The following is a 25,643-nucleotide window of genomic DNA, read 5'->3' as shown; positions in this document are numbered from 1 at the left end:
CTCATTTCAAAATGAAAATCTGTTGGCCGCAACGTACGCTAGCCCAGCATCTAGCAGGCAGTGGCACCACCCTGCATGACACTTACACAAATCTGTGACACTTCCACATTGGCTTGCATGGTGTTATTGGTTTACCAGTGACCATCATGCATTGTGCATGTCCCAAACAGTCAGACATGGTGTTTTTTAACAAACAGCAGAGATAATTCTACACAGAACTTCCATTTGATTGTGTGTGTGTGTGTGTGTGTGTGTGTGTGTGTGTGTGTGTGTGTGTGTGTGTGTGTGTGTCAGTGCAGCTCAGTCCGTTTACGAGCTTTCTAGGACAAAAACACTGATAGAACAACGCTGACTGAACAACTGATAAAGTTCTTTTGTGAGCCGAGTGTGTGTGTGTGTGTGTGTGTGTGTGTGTGTGTGTGTGTGTGTGTTACTGTCTGACCAGTGCAGCCACAGTGTTTTAAATAAAGGGGATGACGCACTTAAAGGTGGGGTCAGACATTCTGGAGAAAGATAGCCGATTGTTGAATTAAGTTATAGCTTCACATTTCATATTCAGTGCTTGTTCAGTCTTCAGTTAACAGTCAATGGTTGTTTTATTTGTGAAAATCAAAGATCAATGAGAAATTGATGAGAAGATCATTGTAACGCTACAATCGGGTAAAAAAACATAATACATTTTCCTTTTCCGTAATCAGAAACAAACCAGTGTGCTGTTGACCGGATTGAGCAAAATGGGACAAAATGTTTCGGAGCCATTACGACATCCTCAGACAGGTTACGTCTGTAATGAATATGCATAATATGAGCTTGTATATTGTGAGTCAAACATAAGCCAGGGTTCTGTGTTAAACTGGCAGATATGCTTTCTCCAGTCTTTCCTGTTGATTGTTGTTGTGCAGGTTTGCAGCTGATGTGGCTCCAACGAAGTGATTTAAAAAGGAAACCTCCAGGTAACTCCAGTTCATAATGACCCTACAAAAACTACCACTAATTGTATCACATATATAATGATACATGATACAGATTGTGACACAAATCTCTCTTTGCCATCGTCTGCTCTGCTTCAGTTACCTATAGCTAACTAACTTGCACTCACATTTACAAAAGCAACTAATGCTAATGGTAACTTCAGTTCCAACATCTACTTTAGCTTGTGTGCTAATCCCATAAAAAGTCAGTGGTGGTTAGCAGCCTCGGGTATTTTTAGCCTCACTAGCAGCATGAGTCTATTGATGGCAATGTCTGTTATTAGCACTTGTAGCTCATTAAATCAGTCATACACAGAAAATGAATGCGTTGTTACCAAATTGTATTCCTAACAATGGCTAATGGTTAGCCTGGCTAGAGCTTGGTTTTCCAACTTGATGTCATTCCCAGCTCTGACTTTAGACTTCCGAGGTAAATGAAACCCGCCATAAAAGCTTTATGTCTGCTAAACATCAGCATGTTCGCATTTACCTCCAAGCGCTGTTGTGCCTCACCGAGCTGCGAGCCTGGCTGTAAAACTCTGTGTGTTGTTTATACTAATAAGGTGAAAAAGTTCCTTTCTTTTCAGCACTTGGTTACGTACTTTGAGTGATAAACTGAGTATATACAGTGTCTATATCATATCTAGAGATGTATATCACTGGTTTATGGTCGGAGGAAGAAAGAGTTTGGCGAGTTATATCTGTAAAAAGAAAAAAGGCCAGATAACACAGGATGGGCATATAAAGTACAGACAGGTAATTAACTGAAAACACAAGAGGCTGTAAGTTCATAAAATCCAGTTACTGCAGTGGGAATGTCTGTACAGCAGAAAATGTACAGGTCCACTACTGGAACACCTACGTTTATGGACAACAGAACAGATACTGAATGGAAAGAATGGATCAACTTTGTATGTTTTTTTCTACTAGTAACAGATGTTGAGAGATAACTGTGGAGACACTGGATCAGTGCTGTTTGGCTGAGAATACGTTTCATTTAGCAACTGTGATAATTCAGTTTCAGTGTGATTTTACACTACTCACTCACATCCAGACTGTACATGTTCAACCACTCTGGTCCTCACTGCACACTGGCTATAGAGTCCTAATAGTTTCCTAACACTTTGCTGCCAGTGAAACAGCAGACTGCTAGTGGTCAGTCCTGGAACTGCCATTTCAATGAATACTATCAAAATCTGACCAGCAGGTCTATGAGATTTTCAGTGTTGTATTAGGGCTGCAGCTAAGAATGACTTTCATTATGAATTAATCAGCCTGTTATTTTCTCAATGAACTGATAAATCCAAACTCTCAGAACCAGGTGACATCTTCAGAGAGCTCAAGAAAACCAGCAAAGATTCATATTTGAGAAGCTGGAATCAGAGATTTTTTGGGGCATTCTTGCTTAAAAATGACCCAAATAATTAATTTATTATTAAAAATGTTGTTTCAGCTTTAGAATCAGAGAACTAACTCTCCCTCATTCCTGAGAATCAAGCACAAAAGATTCTTTTTAAATAATATGAACTTTAAGTTTCTGAGAGAAAGTGATGCAGAGCCTTTGCAATACCTCAGGGTTCGGGAAACTCTGTGTGATAACTGGAGTGACGACAGCAGCAGGTACAAAACACACTAGAGTGTCATTCAGCCTCGGTCTGAACTGTGCAATGTGTGATTCAAACTGTACAGCAAACAGAAGCTGGAGAAGAAGAGGTTAAAGTACCAGGTACACTGACGTAAAGACATGGGCCTGATAACGGTACTCTGGGGGGGGGGGACCCTCTTTGTCCTGAGAGTAATAATGTAACACAGGCTGCGGGTTGTGGTAAACATCGAAAGTGGAAACTCACATGCAGTTTCTACAGTCGGTGAGAGAAGTCCTGGAAAAAGTCTGAAAACTATTCATCTTCCAGGCCTGGAGATGTTTAAGAGCACTATTATCTTTGTTTAACAAGTAATTACATTTAACAAGTAAGTCATTAATAAATAATAATAATAGTAATTTTGGCTTTTGTGAACATTTTAAAAGTACAAATGAACAAATGTGATCAGGCCAAGAAGAATGAAATATTAATTAATGATAGTTGCTAGTATTAATGAATTGCTGATTCATTTCTTTAATGGAAGTTGTTGATCTTTAAATAAAGTCTGTTGTGTCACTTTTTTTTTTTTTTTTTTTTTTTACATAGAGATACATTTCATTTCATTTTATAGTAATACAGCCATACAATGTTGGTTTGAAGGTGCAAACAGGTTAATCATAATGAATCATAAAGTATATTTAAATATTTTGTTGCAGTTTTTTTTTAAAGTCAAGACAGATCAGAGCAGCAGTAAAGACTGACCCCTGACGTCGACACGCTTACCAACAAGAGCTGATGTGTTTGATTAGAACGCCACCTTGTGTCTCTGTAACACAACGTAATGCAGAGTTAGACTGCTGCACAGAAACAAAGACAAACGTACTGTAACACCTTATCTGCAGAGCTGTCTATCAAGCTGTGAACTAAGAGCTATGTTTCCATGGTAACAATCAATGAGATTTCCTATAATGTATAATCAGTGTCACCAGAGCCGTTTCTTGCTATATGCGGACCATGCGGCTGCATAGGGCCCCGCAGCCACCAGGGGGCCCCCAAACTGCAAGTTCAGCCTCATATTTTATTCTATCTTGGAGAATTAAAAGCACCTGTCTTTATTTGCATGTATTGCATGCATTCATTATGCATTTATTTGCAAAGCATGTAAGTGTTCGTGGGGTAATCAGGTCAAAATCACCTTTGGGCTGGGCTGTCACGTGGTAAGTGACGTCTTTCCGACAGGTCTGACGGGATGATTGACAGCCGCCCACCTTCCGCTGAAGTGATGGGAATAAAGGTAGACGCTCATTACAACGTCATCGAAACGTACTTATGCGTCTGGTGCAGAGAAACGACCACAGGATCAAGGTAAGGCATCTGATGTGGGGTGGAGGGGGACACATAATGCCAACTTCTGAATAAGTTAGTTTGTTACTTTTGTTCAGCTATCCTCAGATAAATGTGAGCTACCTCAGCTAAAGTGATGATTGTTTGTATGTATGTAAATAAAGTCAGCTTCATCCAGAGTTTGCTTTACAAAAAGACTCAAATAAATGTGTCTCAAGCATAGACCTGTGCTACTATTGTATAAATAAAACCAATTATTATCAGACTGATTATTGTTACTTTTAGTAGTAGTAAGATAGGGTAAGATAGATAGATAGAAGATAGATAAGATAGATAGTAGTAGTAGTAGCAGTATCGCAGTGGATTATTCATATAGCACTATGAATTTTAAATGATCACTGTACTCTGAAATATTATCCAATTCTTTGCTCTATTGTATTTTTATTTACTGTGGTTTGGTTACTGGACAAATCTGCTAACTTAGTTGAATCCCCCCTTGCCAAATTTATTAGAATATATATTGTGACAATGTAGTTTACTAATTTGAACAAACCTGTATATTTAAAGTGTCCTGTACTGCATGAGACTGCTAGTTGTCCACTTTGTAATGCACTGCAAGATATATGCAAACATATTCCCTTTATATCATATGGGGCTCATCACTCATTTACCTTCATTTTTATTAATTAACTAGTATAATGTGGAGATAAACACAGAAAAAACTGGTAGTTGCTTAAACAGGGACACTGTGTATTGTAATGTTTAATATAAAAACAGATTCAGAATGTTTTGCATAGTGCAACATAGCTGCAGTTATATGATATGAATATTTGCTTCTGATTGCTTGGTAACCTAAGGAGCTTTGTCTTTGCAGGAGTAATTTTGAAATACTTCAGAGGTCCAGTTCAAGGAGAGCCAGGGGGACCTTCATCAGCTCCTGACCAGCAAGCAGCAGGACCATCAGCAACTGAAGCAAGGAAGCAGAACATTTTGGTACTACCATATCTTTGAAATCATTCTGATAAACACATGTGTGTATAGAAAAAAGACATCCGTCCAGTAAGATGACAACGAGCATAGCTTTCCACCTCTAGTCCTCCTACGAGCTGGAGAAGGGTTGGAGCGTGGTAGCCCTCTCTACCAAATGTCTGATATCTGGTATTACAACCACTAATAAATAATAATAATAATCATCATAATAAGAACCATATACACAGAAATCAGGTAAATTCTTAGAACAACACTTGTTTTCCTCCTTATTTAAGAAACTTTAACTTGAAGGCGATGGAGGTCGGGCTTCCTCGTTTGTCAGAGCTCCTGAGACTAGGTCTCGATCATCCAGCAGGGGGCGCCGTTAGACTCTTTCCACTGCAGCCTTCTAAAGCTTCTCCTCAGTGTGTCTCTGTGTGCTGGGCCTGGAGTGAGGATTCAATTCAATTCAATTCAATTTTATTTGTATAGCGCCAATTCATAACAGAAGTTATCTCAGGACAGTTTTCAAATAGAGCAGGTCTAGACCGAACTCCTTATAACATTATTTACAGAGACCCAACAGTACCACCATGAGCAAGACCTTGGAGACAAGGGCAAGGAAAAACTGTCTTTTAAGAGGCAGAAACCTAGGACAGACCCTTCGGCTCTAGGTGGGTGGTCGTCTGCCTCGACCAGTTGGGGTGAGAGAGAGAGAGAGAGAGACATGCAGACAGATGATAACACACCAGACTTAACTCTCTAACAGGATGTGGTTTCAGTCTTTGCTCCAGGTTGTTAGCCCAAAGTTACTCTATTCTTAGTGGTGAGGCTTTTTAATAAAACCGTGTGTGGAGTTTTAGTGTTCCCTCCTGACACTCTCCTCCATTTGTGAAAATGTTATCATCTCTTCTCTTCTTCTCATCTGATTTGTTTTGGTTGAGTTAGAGAATGTGTGGGATGTTGTCAGGACATCTCCATAAATGATCAACCAGACCAGGTGGAAACACAAAACAATAGAATTTGATCCTGGAGACCAGGATTCAACACCTGATTGCATTCAGACCTGCCTCAGATATTTACATTTTAAGGTTATATTTTTATCAGCTTATCCAAAATGTGCTTTTTTAACACGAAAAGTTAGATAAAGTTAACTTTATTCTATTTTTCTATTTGTGTTGTATATTTGTCTTATTATTGCACTGTTGTGTAAAGGGAGTCGGGCAAAGTAAGATATCCATTGTATTGTAAACCAATGAGTTTCTTCTGTGCATGAAGACAATAAACCTCATGAATCTTGAAAAGAACCCCAAAACAGTGTTGAGTCTAAATGTTTGGAGTTTCAGTCCCTGGTTTATGTCTTTAAAAGCTGAAGCTCACAGTGGAAACTCAGCAGTTCTCAGTTTGTCGCCAAATGCAGCAAAAATTCTACAGGATTTGCAGAAAAAGATTTACCACATTAAAATGCAAATGAATGTTTACATCCACTAATGTTATGCAGATATCAGGAGTTGAGCTCATAGAGATAAACTGTGCAGCATGTGGCACGAATTGTCCAGCTGGGAGCCATTAAACCAATGCAGATAAAAAGGCGCAACAAAATTAGTTTCATTAAGTTCCAGTTCCATTAATTTGAGCAAATTTAATCAATCTGCACAGATCTGATGATTTCAATCAGCTGCCATTTTCTCAGGTGACAGGTCACATGCTTCATATGCATCATGATCTGTTTGCATTGCGGCACATTTTGTTTTTATTGATCAACTTTCGGCCTCAGCCAAGGAAATGAAAACTTTTTTGCAATATTTGATCTCTTTTAGAATTTCTAGTGTTTCCGCTGATGTTTTATTTAGGTGCAAATCGCTTATTTGGTAAAAGATTGATGAAAAGGATAAAAGTTACTGCAGAGAACTTTGCACTGATTGAGGTGCAAGAGCGGTTTGTTGTTCTGACTTTTATCAGCATCTTTCTTCTTTCTTTGCTTCGTTTTCTATGAATGATATTGACCTCCACCTTAGAATGAAAGAATACCAAGAAAGACACTGACATTAGGGAAGAAAGAAATAAGTTTGAAAGTAAAAGCGGAACCAATCTCCGCTTCAGCTGAGGACTGCTGCTTTCAGTTTCTCATTGGTGTTCGGTTTCACCTTCCTGTGAGAAGTCAGACATCTTTTTAGGATCCAACGTGTTTGACCTAATTTATGAAAGTTGTGATTCATAATGAAATTAATTTGTAGTCATTGAATGTCTGAACTCAACAGAGATTCCCTGTAAACGGAGCAATTAACACATGTTAGTGGCCACAGGCAGATATTGTAGGAAAAACTAAACACGTTTTAAAGCTGCATTCATGAAAAATGTTTTCTAATTATGTTGTTGTTGGTAATGTTCTTTAAAAATGCACTTACTATTTCAAATGAGTGATATATAAAGAATTTGTGGGCTAAACAGTATTTTTAAAGCATCAGGGTGAATACAGTTACTGAAATGAAAGAATCATTTGCAGACTGCACACCAGTGGTTGAGCATCCACAACAATCTGGTCGCTCTGTAGTTTCAACATGAACCGCTTTGTGTGCCTGCTGCTTCTGGGACTCTCCTCTCTGTCTGTGGACGGTGAGTCACTCCACTTTTGTCTGTTTTATTGAATCCACTGATATCTTTGCTGGTCTCAGGCTACACAGCATGTTAGGGTCAAATGTTTTATATCCAATACTTGGCTGGATACTTGCTGGTATGTTCTATGAAGTTTAACTTGAGATGAACTTGAAAGTGAAAAAACACAACTGCTATGCTGCTACAGGGCAGATTTTAACAACAACACTTTGTTTTTACACTCAAACGACAGATATGTTTAATGATATGATAGATATATTGATACTTTGAGAGCTGTATTCTTTAAAATAGACTTTACTGTCGGTCTCCTCTCAACCAGTTGTGTTGTGGTGTATGTTTAATTTTTACTTTACATAAAATATGCCTGAATATCTAACATTATGGAAATGTAACTAAGTCCATTTGCACGGTACTTAAGGTAATTATTCTGCTAATTGTACTTTACTTGAATATTTACATTTACACTACATTTGGGATGAAATTCTTTTTTCTACTCCATTACATTTTAAGTGACTTTAGTAAATTTGATGCATTTATATAGATTTAACTGAGGATCATTTATAAACCAGCTCCTAAACCAGCTAATGCTGCTTAAATGCATAATGCATCAGTAATAATAAACCAGTGTTATGATATAACACTCTGAAAGGGACCTTTCTCCCGCCTATTAACTTTTATATTTGATACTTTTAGTACATTTAGTATCTTTCATTGTGTGGTATTTCTACTTCCTGTTTATCTCCTTCATTCCTTATGCAGTGTTAGGGTTATAAACTCACAAAGGTTCCTGTAGAATGTATTACCATATACTATAGCCTAGTATATTGTACTCAAAGCAACAAAACATGTCTACTATACATAGAAAATAGTAGACATGTTTTTGGTAGTGAGGGAGATAAGTGATCAAATTTATGAAGATGTATTGTTTCTGTTCTTCATAAGGATGTTGGTTTTTATTTATTACTACATTATATTAAGCTTTTAGTGAGCCTTGTTTCTGGTCATTTTCAACTATTTTCCATGCTGTACTTCAGGAAACAGAGCAATTAAGAGAGTCTGGCTGCCACAAGAGACCAACAGGCTTCGAGAGACTTGCAAAAGAGAGGTTGCAGTCCTTTTTTGTGGAAAATTTTTTAAAAATTTTGAGAAGATTTGAGACACATCTTTTGTATGTGTATTTTCAGTGAACTGAGCCATGTAAAGTAAGGTGTTATGTTTGTCTGCAAACTGTAAACCTCTTCACATGTTGTCAGTATCTCTGCAGATTGTGGGTGTTTAGTTTCTCCTTTTTTATTTCTGTGTACACTCCAGTGATCTGAATGAGGAACTGGCACTTTGTCACAGTGCTGTGCTGTGCTGTATAGGAAGGTATAGGAAGGTGGGCTTATAGACAGAGAGACGATATGAAATGTGCCTTTATGTGATATTTGGGTAAATCTTTGTGGCCTGTGCAAAATATTAAATATTAACTCTTGAAACATCATGTACCCTCCTGTTTTTACTGGATATTACATCAGTTCGTAATGTGCTTTTAATGTAAGCGTTGGGGGACAAACTCCACTGTATGAACTGGAGGCACGTTTATAGCAAGTAAAACCTGTTTCAACATTTGTGTGGGCACCTGACCTTAAAAATTGTGAACCCATCCTTTAATATGTTTGGATCACAGTTAAATATACATATTTTTAATATTTAAATCAATATTAAAGCAATCCATGTTCCTTTGGCTGTGACAGGCTTTACATCTCCCATATGGTCTAGCGGTTAGGATTCCTGGTTTTCACCCAGGCGGCCCGGGTTCAACTCCCGGTATGGGAACAACAACTCTTGGTGTGACTTGTCTTTGGTTACTCAGAAGATTCAATGGTTCAATCCCTTGCTCCTCCTGCCACATGCAGAAGTATCCTTGAACAAGATACTGAACCTCAAATTGCTGTGCATTGTTGTATGAATGACTTTCTGTTTGACAGCCTTTATGGAGACAATTTTGTTCCTTTATTATTCATTAAAATAGAATAGATTTGAAACCAAAAAAGAGATTTGAAAGCAAAAAAGAGTAGGTGGCAATCAAAACAATTTTTTTGGAGATCGAAACAGAACAGGTTGCAATTGAAAAGAAAATATGAGAGAACATATTTCTTCAACTTCAATCAAAACTAATGTTTGTAAGTAAAAACATACAACCATTGTGCTTATAAATCAGTCCTCTTTACTTGCGAGTTCTAAAGTTTTGCTTGCGAATTCAACTGCACTTGATGGGCGGGGCCTACGCTGGTGGACGAGAGAAGAGTTTCTATTGGTTGGTTTGACCTGGCTACGTCTTCCGCATTACACCCACTTCTCCCTTGTGCTGTGCTGCTTGGAGATAAGCCTGTTGCTCTTGAAACGTTTCCCATAAGTAATGAATTGCGCTATATATCGTTGGCTACAGCCTGCCGTACATCAATAGTTGTTGGTGGACTTGGAGCCATGCTGCTAAAATTACTTATAAAATACGAAGCCAATAATTTCTAATCAAATAGGTCAAAGCTGAAAAAAGTACAGGGATGTAAAGGAATTCCGAAAATGAGGAAAAAACAGTTTAATTTTTACTGTACAACTGAAATGGTTTTGCATGTAAACATGCATGTTTATGCATGTGTTAAAAAATACTAATGAACCTACTGTGTCTGCACATTAAAAAACTATTTACTATTATTAAAATCTTTCTTGTGAATCTCTCAGATTGTGCTGCTGATGGAGATGGATACTTCATGTACGCTGACTTCTGGTGTGCCATCGAGCAGACACAGGTGGAGTATCTGGTGGACTGGTATTTTAACAAAGAGTTTACGATGCAGTACAACAGCACGGTTGGGAACTGGACGGGCTTCACTCCAGCTGGATTCATCACTGCGTCTCTGTTAAATGAAGACAAGCAAGATGCTCTACAGAGAAAAGTGGAGAGGCAACTGATATGTGTCAACAACGTCGGTTTAATAATCAACACAACTGAGGAAAACATAGGTGAATATTCGAACACTTAAATTCTATTGTATTAAAGTGTTATCTCAGGACACTATTTCTTTAATATAAATCATACACAAACAGGGTTGTAAAAGCAACATTTTGTGGTTTAAGAGATGCTTTGGAATTATTTTCATCTATCCTGGACTGGAGGGTCAGGGGTGGATCTAGAGAAATATTCATATGGGGGCCAGAGGGGAGCATGGAGACTTTAAAGGGGGCTGAAAAATATACTCTGATTTAATTGCAAACTACTACATATATCAATATTTGCTTGAAAAAGCCCCCAATTTAAGATATTTGAACTCAAAAACATTACATTATTCTGTAAAGCATTAAATGGTGGAATTAGAAATACATTGTTTTATTTCTAAATCTTCAGAAATTCAGCTAGAGAGCGTGAAATGTGGTGAAACAATCCACCAAGATTAAGTCTCAGCACATAACTTCGCCTAAAACCGAGAACTGCATGTTTCTACTCACATGACTGAAACTTCATTGTTGTGAGTTTCACTGTGACAGATTCTACATAATGTGAAGTTACACAAGCGTTCAGTCTTTAAATGCTTCCCCTTGGCTACATGATCAGTCATTTATAAACATAATTCTTCTGATTTCAGCTGAACCCAGCGTAACTCTTGCAGAGACCACCAACCATAACGGCACCGTGCTGGTGTGCAGCGCTTATGACTTCTACCCCAGATTTATCAGGGTGGCGTGGTACCAGAACGGACAGGAAGTGACCTCGGGCGTGACCATAAGCGAGGTCATGACCAACGGGGACTGGACCTATCAGGTCCACTCTTACCTGGAGTACACACCTGGAGGACAGGACAGAGTCAGCTGTATGGTGGAGCACGCCAGCCTCAGGGAGCCCAAAATCTATGAGTGGGGTGAGAATGGAAGGACAATATTATTTATGATGGATTACATTAGATTAGATTAGATTAATTTTATAAGTAGTACGGTCTAGACTTTCTCTATTTGTGTCCTGAGATAACTTTTGTTAGGAATTGGCACTATAAAAATAACACTGAATTGAATTGTATTAGATTAGATTAGATCAGATAAATTCAGATTAGATTAGATTAGATTAGATTAGATGAATGAATTAGTTTAATACTGAAATTGATTTGATATTTTGTCATTAATAGGCATGAAATATATGTTTCTCTTATCATTTTGTTGCAGGTAGTCAGTCTGAGAGGAGTTACCTGATTGGTGGAGTTTGTGCTCTACTGTTGGGAGCAGTGTTTCTGTCCGTGGGACTGATCCAGTACAGGAGGAAACGCTGTGACGCGCAATGTTCAAACCCTTTATAATCCAGTAAATAACCTGAAACATTTTCATCTAATATAAAAAAATAAATGAAAAACAATGTGTATATGCACATTTAATACAAACAATGCTGTATATTTTGCTGTGGAAGTGACGTGAAAACGGTCAGAAGAACATCCAACTCAATGCTTTATACAGGCAGCCGGTTATTTATTATTCACAGTGCATATAGATGTTTCTGAGTAGCTTCTGATCCGTAACTAGATAGTAACTCATAGCTGCTCTAGCTGGCCCTCTCTCAAACTGAAGCTTCACCAAAGCTGATAGTAATGTTTGTAAGACTTAAGATGTGAGTATTTTAACAATGGACCAATAAATCGTTGACTCTGTGCAACAACAGTCTACATCCATGCAGCTCTGTTAGGCTGTACTCAGGCTCTGCTTTGAGCTAAATTCTGACAGTGACAATGCTAAAACACTGATTTCATTAATCTTGCCGGTATTTGCTCATAAAGAAATGTACTGGTAATGATTAGGATGATGTTGGATGAAAGGAAATCACCAAAGTCAATAGGAATCAACACCTAACCATGAATGTGAGTACAAAATGGTGAATTAATTTACTGGCTAAGTTTAAACTTTGACCTGCTGGTGGCGCTACATGAAAAGTCATTGGATGACAAAAACTAATTGGTATTAATCATCTGGGGATCATCAATTATTGTACCAAACTTCATGGCGATCCATCTCACAGTTGTTGAGATATTTCACTCTGGACTCTGAACACACCAACGCGTCTGAGCTCCCTGTGACCCTCCGGTGGTTCCATCCCAGCGTCACCACGGTTACACACACAGGACAGAGAGAAGAGATATATGTGTCAGGGAACCTCCGTCTCCATGACGACGGTAAACAGGTCTTTCAGTGTGGCTTACACACAGGTGAAACATTAGCCGCACAGAGAGAAAGAAACCACACACACACACACACACACACACACACACACACACACACACTGGTCAGGACAGATGGCGGATTCACAGCGAACATCTGAACCCATCAACTTTGTGCATCAAGATGAAATCTGGTAAATCTGCTAACTTTTACTTTTCTCACTGCTGTGTGTCATTTGTGTTTTATTTAAATCACTCTTTTTGAAAAGGGGCTTAAGCATTTGGAAAGATGTTCGCAGTATTGGTGGGGGTCATTCATGTGGAACTGGATGTTTAATATTACCGAATATTATCTTCTGATATCTGTCTTGTTTTAAAACATATAAGATGTTCAATACATGAATGACATAGTCCAGTCTTTCTGTATGCTTGTTGTGAATGAGTATTATCATTATTACTGTTGTTGCACTTACCATTACTAATATTACTGGTAGTCTTGTTATCATCCTTATTATTATTTTGAATCCTCCCCTTGTTCCTTTTCTTTTTAATCTTCATGTGAAGCACATTGTGTTTCCCCCTTGGTGTGAAATATAGTAAATACAGCAAGAACAGGTGTTTGTTAGAAGAGATAAAATCATATGCCACAATGAGAAAAAGTGTTAAGTAAAAGTTTAATTCCTTCATACGTAGTAATAATGAGAAAAAATATGTCAATGCATCATAAAAGATATTGTGTTACAATGTGAAAATTGACTCTTTATTTATTTAGAGTATATTAAGTTTTTTATTGAAAGTATTAATGAAATCATTCCATAATTATATCATAGGCTGTTGTTATTATTATTCTTCTACATGTTTCTGTGACTTCATGTAGTTTTTGGGAAAATTAAACTCATTATAATAAGAAAGCAGCATATATATCAGCGCATATATATATATATAATATATATATATATATATATATATATATATATATAAATTATGGTTTCAGCAACATACTGCAGTAGGGGACAGATCAGCCTTCTTTATTCCAGCTCTTGCTGATGTTGAGGTTTTCTGTTTATATTTTCTGCAAATTTGATGAGCACCTCGTTTAAGCAAAGATAAGGCATTTATTATTTTGTTAGCATTCAACAACCTCAGCTCTCCCATGAGTCTTGCCAGTATTGGACCTTCAGCTTTCTGGATTTAAATGAAGGTAACATGATATTTTCACAGTTTGCGTGGAGTCAGCAGATGAAAAGCACTGCAAGTAGTGGAGGCACCTGTTTCTGTTTCTTATTATGTGTGTGTGTGTGTGTGTGTGTGTGTGTGGTGTGTGTATGTGTCTGTGTGTAGGAAAGCACATGTAAAAGTTGAGAAGGACTCTGCAGAAGTCTGGCCCAACAAGTGGGGGTTCCTGACTGAGACTTACAAAGAGGTAAACATGCAAACACACACTGCCCCCTACTGTTCAAAAAGTACAACAACGAGGTCATTAGATGTGGAAAAAAAACACCAGATTACAAATATTAGCTACAAAGAACTTGTCCTCTTGAAAGAAAAGTCTTTGAATTCACACACATCATGGGCATCACACAAACACACACGTCTTTCTCTGCTGTGTGTATTTCAGTACGAGAGGGAGAGTGTGAAACTGAAGGAGACGGTCAGAATGAAGCTACCCCATCACCTGGCAGCACGACCTCCGACCCCTCCAGAAAAACCCATCCAAGTGAGCTATCTATCTATCTATCTATCTATCTATCTATCTATCTATCTATCTATCTATCTATCTATCTATCTATCTATCTATCTATCTATCTGTCTATCTATCTGTCTGTCTGTCTGTCTGTCTGTCTGTCTCACAAACCTTCTCACCATCCATTCTCTCCTCCAGGTTAGCCCCTCTCCTGCAGTCCCTCAGACAACTCAGGCCTTGATTGGTTGGCGTTCAGGTCCCTCAGATTTTCAGCTGGAAAAGTATTGCACGGTGCATCATGGGAGGCGTAGTTTTCTGAAGGAGCTGGGCTGGCCTTTCGACTCTTGCAACTAGTTTGACGCCACCCATTCCTTGTAATGTTGCCTAATCACTGACTCAGTATTGAATGTGGAGGAAAAACCAGAGGGCTTATGTGAGCCACGAGGATGTAGCATCAAATAAAGATATAAATAAAACCACAAGAATATATTTTAAAAAGTTAATTTGTGTTTCTCAAGATTCCATATGAGGAATGCTCTGTTGTTTTTTATTATACATAAAGGTTTGAGGCAGCAGAAATACACAGAACCCTGTTTATTCTTTGATCCATCAGTCCAGTAACATTATTTCCAGTAGTTATTATTTGCTTTGTGAGCTTAAATGAAGATAATGGGTGCTTGGATTGTAGTTTACCAGGCACATCGTAGGATCACAAGGGATAATTTCTTAAAATAATCATCTTAACCTGTATTTTAACACCAAATCACATGGAGAAATGTACTCTTGATCAGATCAGTGTGCACATGTTCTATGGCTGGAATTAAAATTAATCATGTAAAAACCATAACACAAATTATTATTTAAAGCAAAGTATTTTTATATGTCTTGACTCTAACATGTCTACGGGCTCTTTGAACAGTCATTGCACAATACCAGATCAAGATTATGTAGAATTCAGCAGACAGAAAGCTAATGTATTATATTCACTTGAAAAAAATAAAAAAATAAAATAAAAACAAAAAAAAATAAAAGCCAAATGCTCTCTAAACTCAGAAAAAAAATTAGTTCAAAAAACAGAAAAAAAAATATTATATTCAGAAAATCAGAAAGAAATTACTCAGAAAAACCAACCATAAAAATAAATTACTCAGAAAAACAGAAATAATTACTCCGAAAAACAAACCAAAAAATAAATTTTCAAGCGAATGCAATACGCTTCCGTAAATATGAAACAGCTACTACTACCATTAATACATTATGTGCACGTACATACATTTTAAATATGCTATTATTCTGATGAGAATCAGAAACAGGTTTACTGTCAAGACGGTTTTCACATTCAAGGATTTTGCTTGGTGCATAACAATAAACATAAAATAAGAAAAAATATAAATAAAGATGAACAACAATATAAGAAAAACAATATTATAAAGACAAATGTACATAAGCTGTTATTTTAAATGGAAGAAGGAAAGTGTAAAACATATTGTCAATCTCTATCTAGACGTACAATTCACTCATGTATAGTATTGAACCCACGGTTACTAATAATAACAACCCCCATTAAAGCTATTTGAAGCCACCTCAGTATTTGAAACACACCTCCGCGCAACCCCCCTCTGACGTCTCACGCATGAGTCACGTCGTGGCGCTGACGTATTGACATCACGAGGCCTCTCTGGAAAAGGCGGAAGCAGAGTCAACAACAACAAGAGCAGCGGCAGGCTTCGCCTCGGCGACGATAGTTGGCACGAAAAGGCGACAGAACAGTTTAACGCTTACTTGTACGGCATCCCAAAAGTACCGGCGTCTTGTGTACGGTTAATACAACACATCGCTGTTCACATTTAATAACAAAAATGTCGCTAATCGGTAAGTTTTTCGGCGGCGGGGGAAAGGCTGGGAAAGCGCCGACACCCCAGGAGGCTGTGCAGCGACTCAGAGAAACCGAGGAGATGTTGGCCAAAAAACAAGATTTCCTAGAGAAGAAAATCGACCAGGAGCTCATGACGGCGAAGAAAAACGGCACGAAAAACAAACGAGGTGAGGAAAAAGAAAGAAAAAAGCTCCTGAACTTGGAGGTTTTTTATTAAAAACCGCTGGTTAGTTAGTTAGTTAGTTAGCTCGGAGGCTAACGACAGACGGGGGAGCAGGAAAGTTTGGCAGTTGACAGTTTTCCTACCTGAACACAGGTGGACTCCATTTTTAAATGTCTTGTTTGAAAGGGAAGCACAGTGTTGGTAATAAAAGTCCACACTGAGACGAGTTCACAGGCTCACTGACACACCAGGTAACATTAAACACGAGTTTGAAGAGATAAAATATGACCTGCGACGAGCTTTTAGTTTAACTATCGACCTGAAGAAGTATCCATAAACTGTAGTTTCTGTTCGTCCATCTTCTGTTTACTCCATTTATATTACACTACTCCCAGATTGTGCCTCGATGTACTGTATCAGCATTATATTCAAGAAATCAAGAGTTGGTGTAGCAGTTGTTCTGGAAGATAAAATCCCTGTTTTCATTTTAAAAACCTAGAAACTTATTTAAGGACACACACAGCTGTGTTCAAAGTATTTCCAGAGGCCCCAAAAAGGCTCTTCTAAACATCTGGATGGAAATATTTAGTCAATTTCTGCCAGTAAAGACTCCAAACAAAGCAAATCAAAATTACACGTTTTTCCTTGCTGTTTTCTTCCTTCATTTTATTTTTAGTTTTATCAGATGTATGTGTATCTTTCACTCTATTATTTAATAATTTCATACACAATTACATTACTTATGTTTTTTTCTGGTTCGACAAGAGCAGGGCATCATTTCTGACTACTGTTACAGGGAAGTCACAACTAGGAAAACTTATTAAAAATCATTTTTTTAGCAGACGGAAACGTTTTTAGTCTTTGCTTTTAAAAGTTTTTTGTGAGATTGTCATAAAACAAACCTACAGAAGTATGCAATGAGGCTACAACTGCCTTAGATTCTTAATAAATTATTTATTATGTCAAAATTATGTCATGTCAAAACAGGTAGCTTGTCAGGGAGGGGCCGGGCCTGCCTACAAGTTTGTGACTGATCATTATCAGCGACAAACATCGTCTGATCGTAGCTGTGACAATGGTGACCATACTGTTAATGTGCTCATTCACGGCACAGTTCAGAAGATGAAGTGTAAACCTGAAGGTTCAGTTTAAAGCCCAGACACTGGGCCAGTATGACCCAACTCTGGAAAGTTGTCTTAGCAAGGAAAACAGTAGAATTAACATAATGCTATATGCTTCATGTACCTTTTGTACTCTAGCTGGGACGTGTGCTTGAATATTTTTTAGATTGGCGCCACCAAGACCTGTGAGTTGATAGTTTGTGAGTCTTTTTTTTTACATTTGTTTTTACCTGAGTTGGGCGTCCTCGCCGTTTTCTCGGGCCCCATTTACCGGGCCGGTAGTAACCGGCAATCTGTATGTGGATATCTTTTACTTGATGAGGAAAAACACAAAAAGGATTAAGTAGAGCCCGTCATCGCTTTCCTTGGCGTGAGATACGCCACGTTAGTCCTAACAACCAATTTGAATATTGAGATCTGATCCCAGCAGAATGGAAAGGATGGGAAAGTTTATCAGCACCAGGTCTAAATTTAAACGCCTCTGGACTGATGTTATCCTGCGTATATCTCCAGATACAGATACAGGGAAGTTATTTGTCATGCTAGGCAGGTTTTTTTTTCTACCTTCACATTTCACTGTGGCACTGCTGCTTATTAAGCTTAGCTATACGTCAATCATATTGTAACTCTATACATGGGTTGCAGCATGTGTAACCAGCAGTGTAGACAGAAACGCAGTAGGACCAGACCTTTGCTTTAACTTGTAATTGTTAATTTATTCAAGTCCATTTAAGATGCATTTTTTGTTTTAAAAAAAATAAATCTGGTTCTGGTTCATTTTGAACTGGTTTCATTTTAGAAACAATTCATAGTACAAACATTTGTTGTGATGGTCTCGGGAGCAGTACACAATGTACACTGGCTCACAGCCAGTGCATGCTGGGACAGGCTCCAGCTCCTCATAATCATGAACAGGATAATCAGGTATAGACGGTGGATGGATGAATGCATTACAGCCAAATATCTCCTGTTTTTTTTTCTGTAAATATTAACATCAGTGTCTCTGCTAAATGAGTCTGCAGGCTGAGGTGAGACTGTTTAAACTCACGAGGGCTAAAGACAGCTGACTGTGATGGTAGCCTTCAGTCCGGGAACAGTCAACCCTCTCAGACCGCTTACGAGCTATCATTTACTTGCCAGGTTGTTAGAGATAATTAGTTTATTGCATATAGAGGTGTGCCAGTATAACAGTTTAACTGGGTACTATGGTGACTGGTATTAATGAATGTGACACCGCCAACAATTAGAAGTAGAAATAAGACACTCATTTGTTATAGCCTGCCCAGGAATAAGGTAACTCCGGCACATTGACATTGAAGTGTAAACAGCAATGTTGATTATTGTGCATTGGCCCTGGTAAATATAAAAATCCTGTTACTGTGACTGCTATAGTTTTTAGAGGGCAGTGAACACAGCACTCCTGTCTTTATCAGCTGTATTATGGGAGTGCCGTTGTACTTGTCAAACAGAGGCAGAGCAACCACAGCAGGAAACTGTCTGTCTAGCTTTAGCTACCCAGTACAGGGCTTGTCATTCTCAGTATTCGATAGTTAACCTCCTGTAGCACCAACCTGCAGCGGGTTTTCTACATGACAGTCCACACAGGTTACGTTCTTCCTGTTTCAGCTTTAACCGCAGTGAAGATTTTATTTGAGCTTTTGGGGAACACACTGTGTCACTGTGCCGCTGCTCATCACGTTGATACAGACAGCCAAATGGCAAGCTGTGGCTGCAGAGAGGTTTGTGATGCAACCACAAATCATCTCTAGGAACAATGCACCAACACTCAGACCACGAGCACTGTGAGCTCATTTACAGCTGTTTTTTTAAAAGTCCCTGTTACCCCATTACCTGGTACACCAGCTGCAAACACTAAAACCTGATTTTCAACATAGTTTGTCCTGTCACAGTGCGCACAATCCTCACATTCCTCACAGCAAACACACCAAACCTACCAAACCTAACATCTATGATAACAGCATCTACTTGATGGCTCTCTTAAGTTTGCTTGCTGTTTCCACATTATTTACTGTTCTGTACTTCACCTCCTTCTCCCTGTTTGGCACCAGGTATTTTAATAAGGCTCCTTGGCTTTGTTTAGCATTTTCCATTTAGGATTTTCCTCCAAGCTATAGAGAGTTGGATCAATCAGGAAAGAACTGAAGAATGACATCATGCTAAGTCAGCAGTGTATTCCTAAATATGTTTAAAAGGCCTTTTGTCTAGGTAAATGATACCAGAATAGAGCTCATGGAAGCAAAACTGTAATTTATTTTATTTGTAAATCGGACTTTGCTACTGTAAAATGCCGCTGAGGTTTTTAAGTGGATAGCAGAACAGAGCAGGACGACAAGAAGGGTCACAGAAGTGACCTCGAGAAATCCGGGGGGGGTCTGAATGCAGCTGTGCAACCCGGATAATGTGATAATGATTGTGTGATGTTGGGTAACGATGTTATCAGTCCAGGAATAGGACCGGGTGCCGAAATAATCTGATGACACTGAAACTATATGCAGTTGTCTGGCTCCTGGTGGAACAGACCAACCACATACATTAGATTGGTGTGTGTGTGTGTGTGTGTGTGTGTGTGTGTGTGTGTGTGTGTGTGTGTGTGTGTGTGTGTGTGTGTGTGTGTGTGTCCAAAAGATGTGAACAGGTGTGATCTTTATTCTTTGTGATCTTATGACCGATCATCATTTCATGATCACGATCAGAATTTTGAATTTTAAGAACTTTGAAACAGGATGAAAGCTAATTTTGCTTATTTCTGTGCATATTTGTATAAATAATTTAATTAAAAAACATAAAATATGCACTATTAACTGACACTTTGTCTGTTTTGAAGTGTCTGAATCAGATAACAGCAGACTGCCTTCCACTGAACTCTCCACAACAACGTCATCTTTAGTTTCAGTTACCTGTTGCTGCACCAGAGGGCAACAGCATGTGTGTGACTGCTAAACCCAAATCCTAATCTTAACTAACATTAACTTCGATCTTTTCAAAAGCTAAAGTACATTATGTAACTTCTAGCTCATGTTCTAATCTTGATTCTAAAATGAAGCTGTAATCCAAACACACATCAGCACAAATATGTCTCTCTTTTTATTTCACCTCCCTCCTCCCTCCTCCCTCCTTATACATGACTCAGCACTATCTCCTATGATGAGGTGATTTCCCATGACAGCACCAATAGGGAATTCCCGTGTTTGTGTTTGTGTTTGTGTTCTGGTTTAGAGAATTGTTTTTGGGTATTTAAACCTGCATGTCATTTCATGAAAAAAAAAATGAAATCCAAAAATGTTTTCCGCCAACAAATGTATTCTTCTATTAAATGTCAGAATATAATGAAAAGAGCCACGTTTATTGCCTGACCAACAATCTAAAAACAAGTTATTCAGTAAATCCATCAGATTAAAAAAGCATCCCATTCAGGAAGCTGTTCTTTTGCTTCATAAATGGCTGAAATGATTAATCTAAATGCCAAAATAGTTGATTAATTTAATTAATTAACTAATTGTTTCAGCAGTAATTTGAAGTGTCCCTTGTTTGTAGCCCACCAAAACTATTTACAGCTCTCCTCTCTGTGGTGGAAATCCCAGCCGGTCCAACAGATTTCCAGATTTGATCATCCCAGTGAGCTTGATGAGACGCAGGTCTTGTTCAAGATGGTGAGCAGACCAACCTAAAACAGCCTGACTGAAGCATAATGTGTCTGCAGGCAGAGATTTGGCTCAGACGGGATTTTATCAGATTAGTAGAGTCCTGCTCCATTAGGACAAACACTGTAATTCAACATGCAAACAGTTGACTGCAGCACAGCTCCGTCCGCTCCCACTCTGTCCTTCCAGCACTCACACAAAGCAAGCTGCTCCTGCTGCACGATCACTTAAAACCAAAGGTCCACCGGTCAGGGCTTCATGTTCTGGTTGTGCTGTGCCTTGTTGCAAACCTGTCGCAGTGTTTCAGAAGCACAGTGTCTTTTGTCTTCAGTTATGTGCGCTTCTGAATCGTCTGGTTATCTCTCTCTTTCTCGCACTTTAACGAAAAGATTTACATTTAAAACACTAGTTTACCCTCAAAAGAAGCCCTATCAACACCCACGATTTTGTTTTATCAGGAATTTTAAGCAAGACCGAGAGAGTCTACAGCCTCTTCAATGAGCAGGAGTTGTCCCTCTCTCCTGAGCTAACTGTCCCACCCTTTCTCTGTCTGTCCAGCGGCTCTACAGGCCTTGAAGAGGAAAAAGCGGTACGAGAAGCAGCTGGGTCAGATCGACGGGACGCTGTCTACCATTGAGTACCAGAGGGAGGCGCTAGAGAACGCCAACACCAACACAGAAGTGCTCAAGAACATGGGCTACGCCGCCAAGGCAATGAAGGCTGCACACGAAAACATGTAAGAGACAGTTATGGGTTGTTGTTCGTACTTTAGGTTACTGCATGCAGGAGGATGAAGTCAAAGGGATTAAAAAAAACAATGACTTCATTCCTCAGCTGTCCTTAATGTTCCCTACTAGCTTGTGATCTCTAGATCTAAAGAATCGTCTCTGCTTGTCCTTTGTTTGGTAGTCCAAGAATCTAAATGGCACGTGTTCTCTCTTCCCCTCTGTGTGTCCTCCTGGTTCACAGGGATATAGACAAAGTAGACGATCTGATGGCAGACATCACAGAACAACAGGAAGTGGCTCAAGAAATCTCTGATGTAATTTCCAGACCGATCGGTTTCGGAGAAGACTACGATGAGGTGAGAACACAGACGAGAACCATTTTGGGAACTCAGAAACCTTACCTGTGTTTCAACCAGTAGAGCCAGGATCAAAATATATAGGCTATAGAGAAAACATCCTTTCACTCTAACATGAATTAGTCTGTGTCTGTGACGTGCCAGCACAAACCCGATTGCTTGATTACTTATGTGTGTGTTCAGGATGAGCTTATGGCTGAGCTGGAGGAGCTGGAACAGGAAGAACTGGATAGAAATCTTCTGGAAGTGGAAGGAACAGAGGACGTTCCTCTACCCAGCGTACCATCCACATCACTACCATCTAGACCAGGTATGATATGTCACACACACTGCGCAGCATGCCGTCCACATCACAAGAATCCACACAATAAGATCATTAAATGTTTTATTTCTGTTCCCGTTTTAGCCAAGAAGAAGGTGGAGGAAGACGAAGACGACATGGCAGACCTCGAGGCCTGGGCGGCTAACTAAGCTAGCTTGCCCTGCTAGCTAGCCAGTGCCCCTCTCCTGTCTGTCTCTGTGCTACCAGGCTGGTCCCAGACATCTGGATGGAAGAGAGACAAGGACTCTGGGCTGCTGAGCTGGCTTTTGGCATGCTGCTCTGTCTTAAAGCCTACATCCCAATATCTAACCACACCCCAAACCTAAAGTATGCACTCGTACACATACTCACTGACTTGAAATGAACCCAGGCTTTTCTCTTCTGATCAATATTACAGTAAGAATCTCTTTGCTCCAGCTGTGCACTCCTCTGTTTCTTAAGGGCATAGAGTAAATGTCATGCCCTAACAGCCTGTGGTTATGTATATCCTATTCTCCTTGTGAGGAAAAAGAGTTCATGAATGTGTACTTTTTTTTTTTATTACTGTCAGAAGCGTGCAAGTGCATACTTCTAGGGGAGAGTGTGTGGAGGAACATGGTGATTCTTGTTTCTGGGAGGAATGTGAAGAATCAACTAATGTGTAAAGAAAAAACAGAAAGACGACATGACTCAGCCATTTTTCTGCTTCCTGCATTGTCATCTTTCTGCTCTTCTACGGTGATGACGACAACCCATCGTCTACATGTCTCTGCTAAATCTCAACAGCTGCAAAAATATATATATATATAAATGATGAACATGTACGGCTTTCTCTTTGAAATATCACTGTCAAACTACAAAACGATGGCATGTTACAGCAGTGGTAACATCTTGTCATGGGAGGATCCAGGGTTTGATCCCTCCGTCAGCCATATCGCAGAGTGTCCGCGTGGAACGTCTTGTTATTAGGCAGCCTGGATCTAATCAAATTACTAAATTGTCATGTGAAAAAAAGAGGGAATATATGAAAAACCGGCTTTGCAGCTTCATATATTTGCAGTTTCATTTCTCAGATATTTAAGCAGACATGGCTGCCTCAAGCATAGACGTCCCTTGAAGAATTTGCTTAGTGAAACATTTAACACCCAGACATGTCAAGAGATGTGAAAAAGATCCTCTACAGCGACCATTCTAACAGGCTCTATTCACTCGTCTACTTGATACCTTTGCTCAGTGGTTCCCAACATTTTTGACTTGTGACCCTTTTAAAACAAGTGTCAGTGTTTTCCTGTGATTCCTCGTCACAGGCTGACGTGAGTGTGAAAAGTGTGATTTACCGTTTTGCTTCATTTGAAGGATTTTCAGTGGTTTTAAGAGATAAATATTTACACAAGACATAAATCAGAAAAAAAAATGAATATACATTGTGAAATATATCTTTGGACCCTTTGGGGAACCAGGAACCACTGGTTGATTCAGTAGGGTAATCAGGTACTTGATTATGTGGGTGGACTTTGACAGTAGATTCTTCGTCATGGTCCTCGATGTCTTTTTAAGCTCGCTCAGTCCGAGCCACCAGAACAAGCTCAACCCTGCACAGCTGCAGTCCGATTAAATTAAGTAAGACAACACAGTTCTTTCATTTCTTTCCAAATCTGTCAACTCACTTTTAGATATGAAAGGCTGCTCTTCCTTCCCTTTTCAGAAGAGAATGTGCTGGCTGTTGAGAAACCACCAAGATGCTCTACTGTCTGAAAGATCTAAATTCAATTGAATGATGTCATAGCGCTGTCCCTAAAAAAGGTTGAAGTACTTATCAATCAATATTATAATTGACCCTAGAGAGAGATAATGTGACTCATTCTAGGTGCTAAAGGTCAGAATATCTCGGCGTCTGCTGCTTCAACGTGGACCGATCTTTTCAAGTTCCCCGACTCCATGCAAGTACAACACTAAATCACTGTAATAACCCTTTAAGGAATTCATGAAAGATGGAGCCCAGATATGGGTTGGATGGTGTAGTTTCACCCAAATTACATGAAAAAACAATCTCAGTCATCTGGCTGATTTATACCACTTTACTTTAAACAAGACACCGACTGTTAGTTACCTTGCTGACATCTTAATACATAAATCAGATGGATTAGTAGAAATATAATTTCTCTGTCAGAAACTGCACAGATATCAATCAAACCTACTCTTAATACTGTTATGGTATAAATTGTAGGAGTTGCAGAGCTTCAATATGGCTGCCAGAGGGCACATTACAACACCATGGAAGGCCTCTGTTACTCAATTTAAAATCACATGTGCCTGTCACCTCCAGCGCCTTGACTGTCTGTGGTTTAACAGTGATGTAATCTGAGAAAATCCTACATTAGTTGATTAAAGATAATGTGTGTGAGTGTGTGTGATGTTTTTTCAGCCTTTTGACACAGTGACCTCTTGTGAATATTTAGTCAAACTGAAACGGTGAGCTGGAATTTTTTTTGTCATATCTGCTCTTGACTCACCTGTAGTGCAAAATCGAGTTTGACATTGAGAGACGAACATGAGACGTGTTGGTTCCGTGTTGGTCTTCCTGATAAAACACACTTCCCTCCTTCTATCGGCAGACATGTTTATGCATGGGCGGACCGGGGTCGATCCGGAATCGAACAGCTGCTTGGGACTGTAATTTAAACATGTCTTTAAATGAATCAATTAAATGAAGTAGTGATTTGAAACTTGCTCTTTTTTGTAATGCAATATCACTATTTGTAAGCGGGTCGACCCCGGTCCTGATATTTAAAGACAAACTATTGAAAAAAACTTGCATATGCCAATAGAGTTTTTTTTTTTTTTATCTCTCTGTTTACCTCAGATATCACTCATGTTCTCTCTGGCTGTACAGAAACATAGTGCAACCTTAACCAGTACAAAGAGGTTGGACAGGAGATCTTCCGTGTGGCTGCCATGTTGCTCTCTGACTGGGGTTGTCTACAGTTTATCTTAATAAAGTTGGGATTCGATGCAAATATCAGCACTGTTGCATCCATTCGTACAGAAATAAGTTTCCCTTTCATCTGGATCTTGGTTCTGTATACTTAGTA

The 25,643-nt window shown here is 39.0% G+C and overlaps 3 protein-coding genes and 1 non-coding gene across 4 annotated transcripts; all 4 read left to right on the top strand.

Annotated features, from left to right (window-relative positions):
• Positions 1 to 7,399: 7,399 nt before the first annotated feature.
• Positions 7,400 to 13,412, top strand: LOC127371146 (rano class II histocompatibility antigen, A beta chain-like). Its single transcript, XM_051413820.1, has 4 exons — positions 7,400 to 7,483; positions 10,208 to 10,489; positions 11,110 to 11,382; positions 11,681 to 13,412. The coding sequence occupies exons 1-4, from the start codon at positions 7,429 to 7,431 to the stop codon at positions 11,809 to 11,811; spliced, it is 741 nt and encodes a 246-aa protein (XP_051269780.1). The 5' UTR covers positions 7,400 to 7,428; the 3' UTR covers positions 11,812 to 13,412.
• Positions 9,230 to 9,301, top strand: trnae-uuc (transfer RNA glutamic acid (anticodon UUC)). Its single transcript has one exon. It is a non-coding gene; the product is annotated as a tRNA-Glu (tRNA).
• Positions 12,789 to 14,833, top strand: LOC127371153 (uncharacterized protein C20orf85 homolog). The gene is made up of 4 exons (XM_051413827.1): positions 12,789 to 12,854; positions 14,002 to 14,083; positions 14,279 to 14,377; positions 14,543 to 14,833. The coding sequence occupies exons 1-4, from the start codon at positions 12,796 to 12,798 to the stop codon at positions 14,696 to 14,698; spliced, it is 396 nt and encodes a 131-aa protein (XP_051269787.1). The 5' UTR covers positions 12,789 to 12,795; the 3' UTR covers positions 14,699 to 14,833.
• A 1,188-nt stretch (positions 14,834 to 16,021) lies between these two features.
• chmp4ba (charged multivesicular body protein 4Ba) lies at positions 16,022 to 25,573 on the top strand. Its single transcript, XM_051413823.1, has 5 exons — positions 16,022 to 16,387; positions 21,725 to 21,902; positions 22,136 to 22,250; positions 22,434 to 22,560; positions 22,657 to 25,573. The coding sequence occupies exons 1-5, from the start codon at positions 16,204 to 16,206 to the stop codon at positions 22,719 to 22,721; spliced, it is 669 nt and encodes a 222-aa protein (XP_051269783.1). The 5' UTR covers positions 16,022 to 16,203; the 3' UTR covers positions 22,722 to 25,573.
• The last annotated feature ends 70 nt before the right edge of the window (positions 25,574 to 25,643 follow it).

Source organism: Dicentrarchus labrax, unplaced genomic scaffold (genome assembly GCF_905237075.1).
Source record: "Dicentrarchus labrax unplaced genomic scaffold, dlabrax2021, whole genome shotgun sequence".
Lineage (NCBI taxonomy): Eukaryota > Metazoa > Chordata > Actinopteri > Moronidae > Dicentrarchus > Dicentrarchus labrax.
This window is presented reverse-complemented; position numbering and strand designations above follow the sequence as displayed.

Excerpts from the sequence above, each read along its gene's own strand:
- chmp4ba (XM_051413823.1), top strand. The coding sequence starts at position 16,204 with ATGTCGCTAATCGGTAAGTTTTTCGGCGGCGGGGGAAAGGCTGGGAAA. Across the intron at positions 21,903-22,135 it reads AAGGCTGCACACGAAAACAT|GGATATAGACAAAGTAGACG; the intron begins GTAAGAGACAGT and ends CCTGGTTCACAG. Across the intron at positions 22,251-22,433 it reads TCGGAGAAGACTACGATGAG|GATGAGCTTATGGCTGAGCT; the intron begins GTGAGAACACAG and ends GTGTGTGTTCAG.
- LOC127371153 (XM_051413827.1), top strand. The coding sequence starts at position 12,796 with ATGGCGGATTCACAGCGAACATCTGAACCCATCAACTTTGTGCATCAA. Across the intron at positions 14,084-14,278 it reads TGACTGAGACTTACAAAGAG|TACGAGAGGGAGAGTGTGAA; the intron begins GTAAACATGCAA and ends TGTGTATTTCAG. Across the intron at positions 14,378-14,542 it reads CTCCAGAAAAACCCATCCAA|GTTAGCCCCTCTCCTGCAGT; the intron begins GTGAGCTATCTA and ends TCTCTCCTCCAG.
- LOC127371146 (XM_051413820.1), top strand. The coding sequence starts at position 7,429 with ATGAACCGCTTTGTGTGCCTGCTGCTTCTGGGACTCTCCTCTCTGTCT. Across the intron at positions 7,484-10,207 it reads CTCCTCTCTGTCTGTGGACG|ATTGTGCTGCTGATGGAGAT; the intron begins GTGAGTCACTCC and ends TGAATCTCTCAG. Across the intron at positions 10,490-11,109 it reads CACAACTGAGGAAAACATAG|CTGAACCCAGCGTAACTCTT; the intron begins GTGAATATTCGA and ends TTCTGATTTCAG.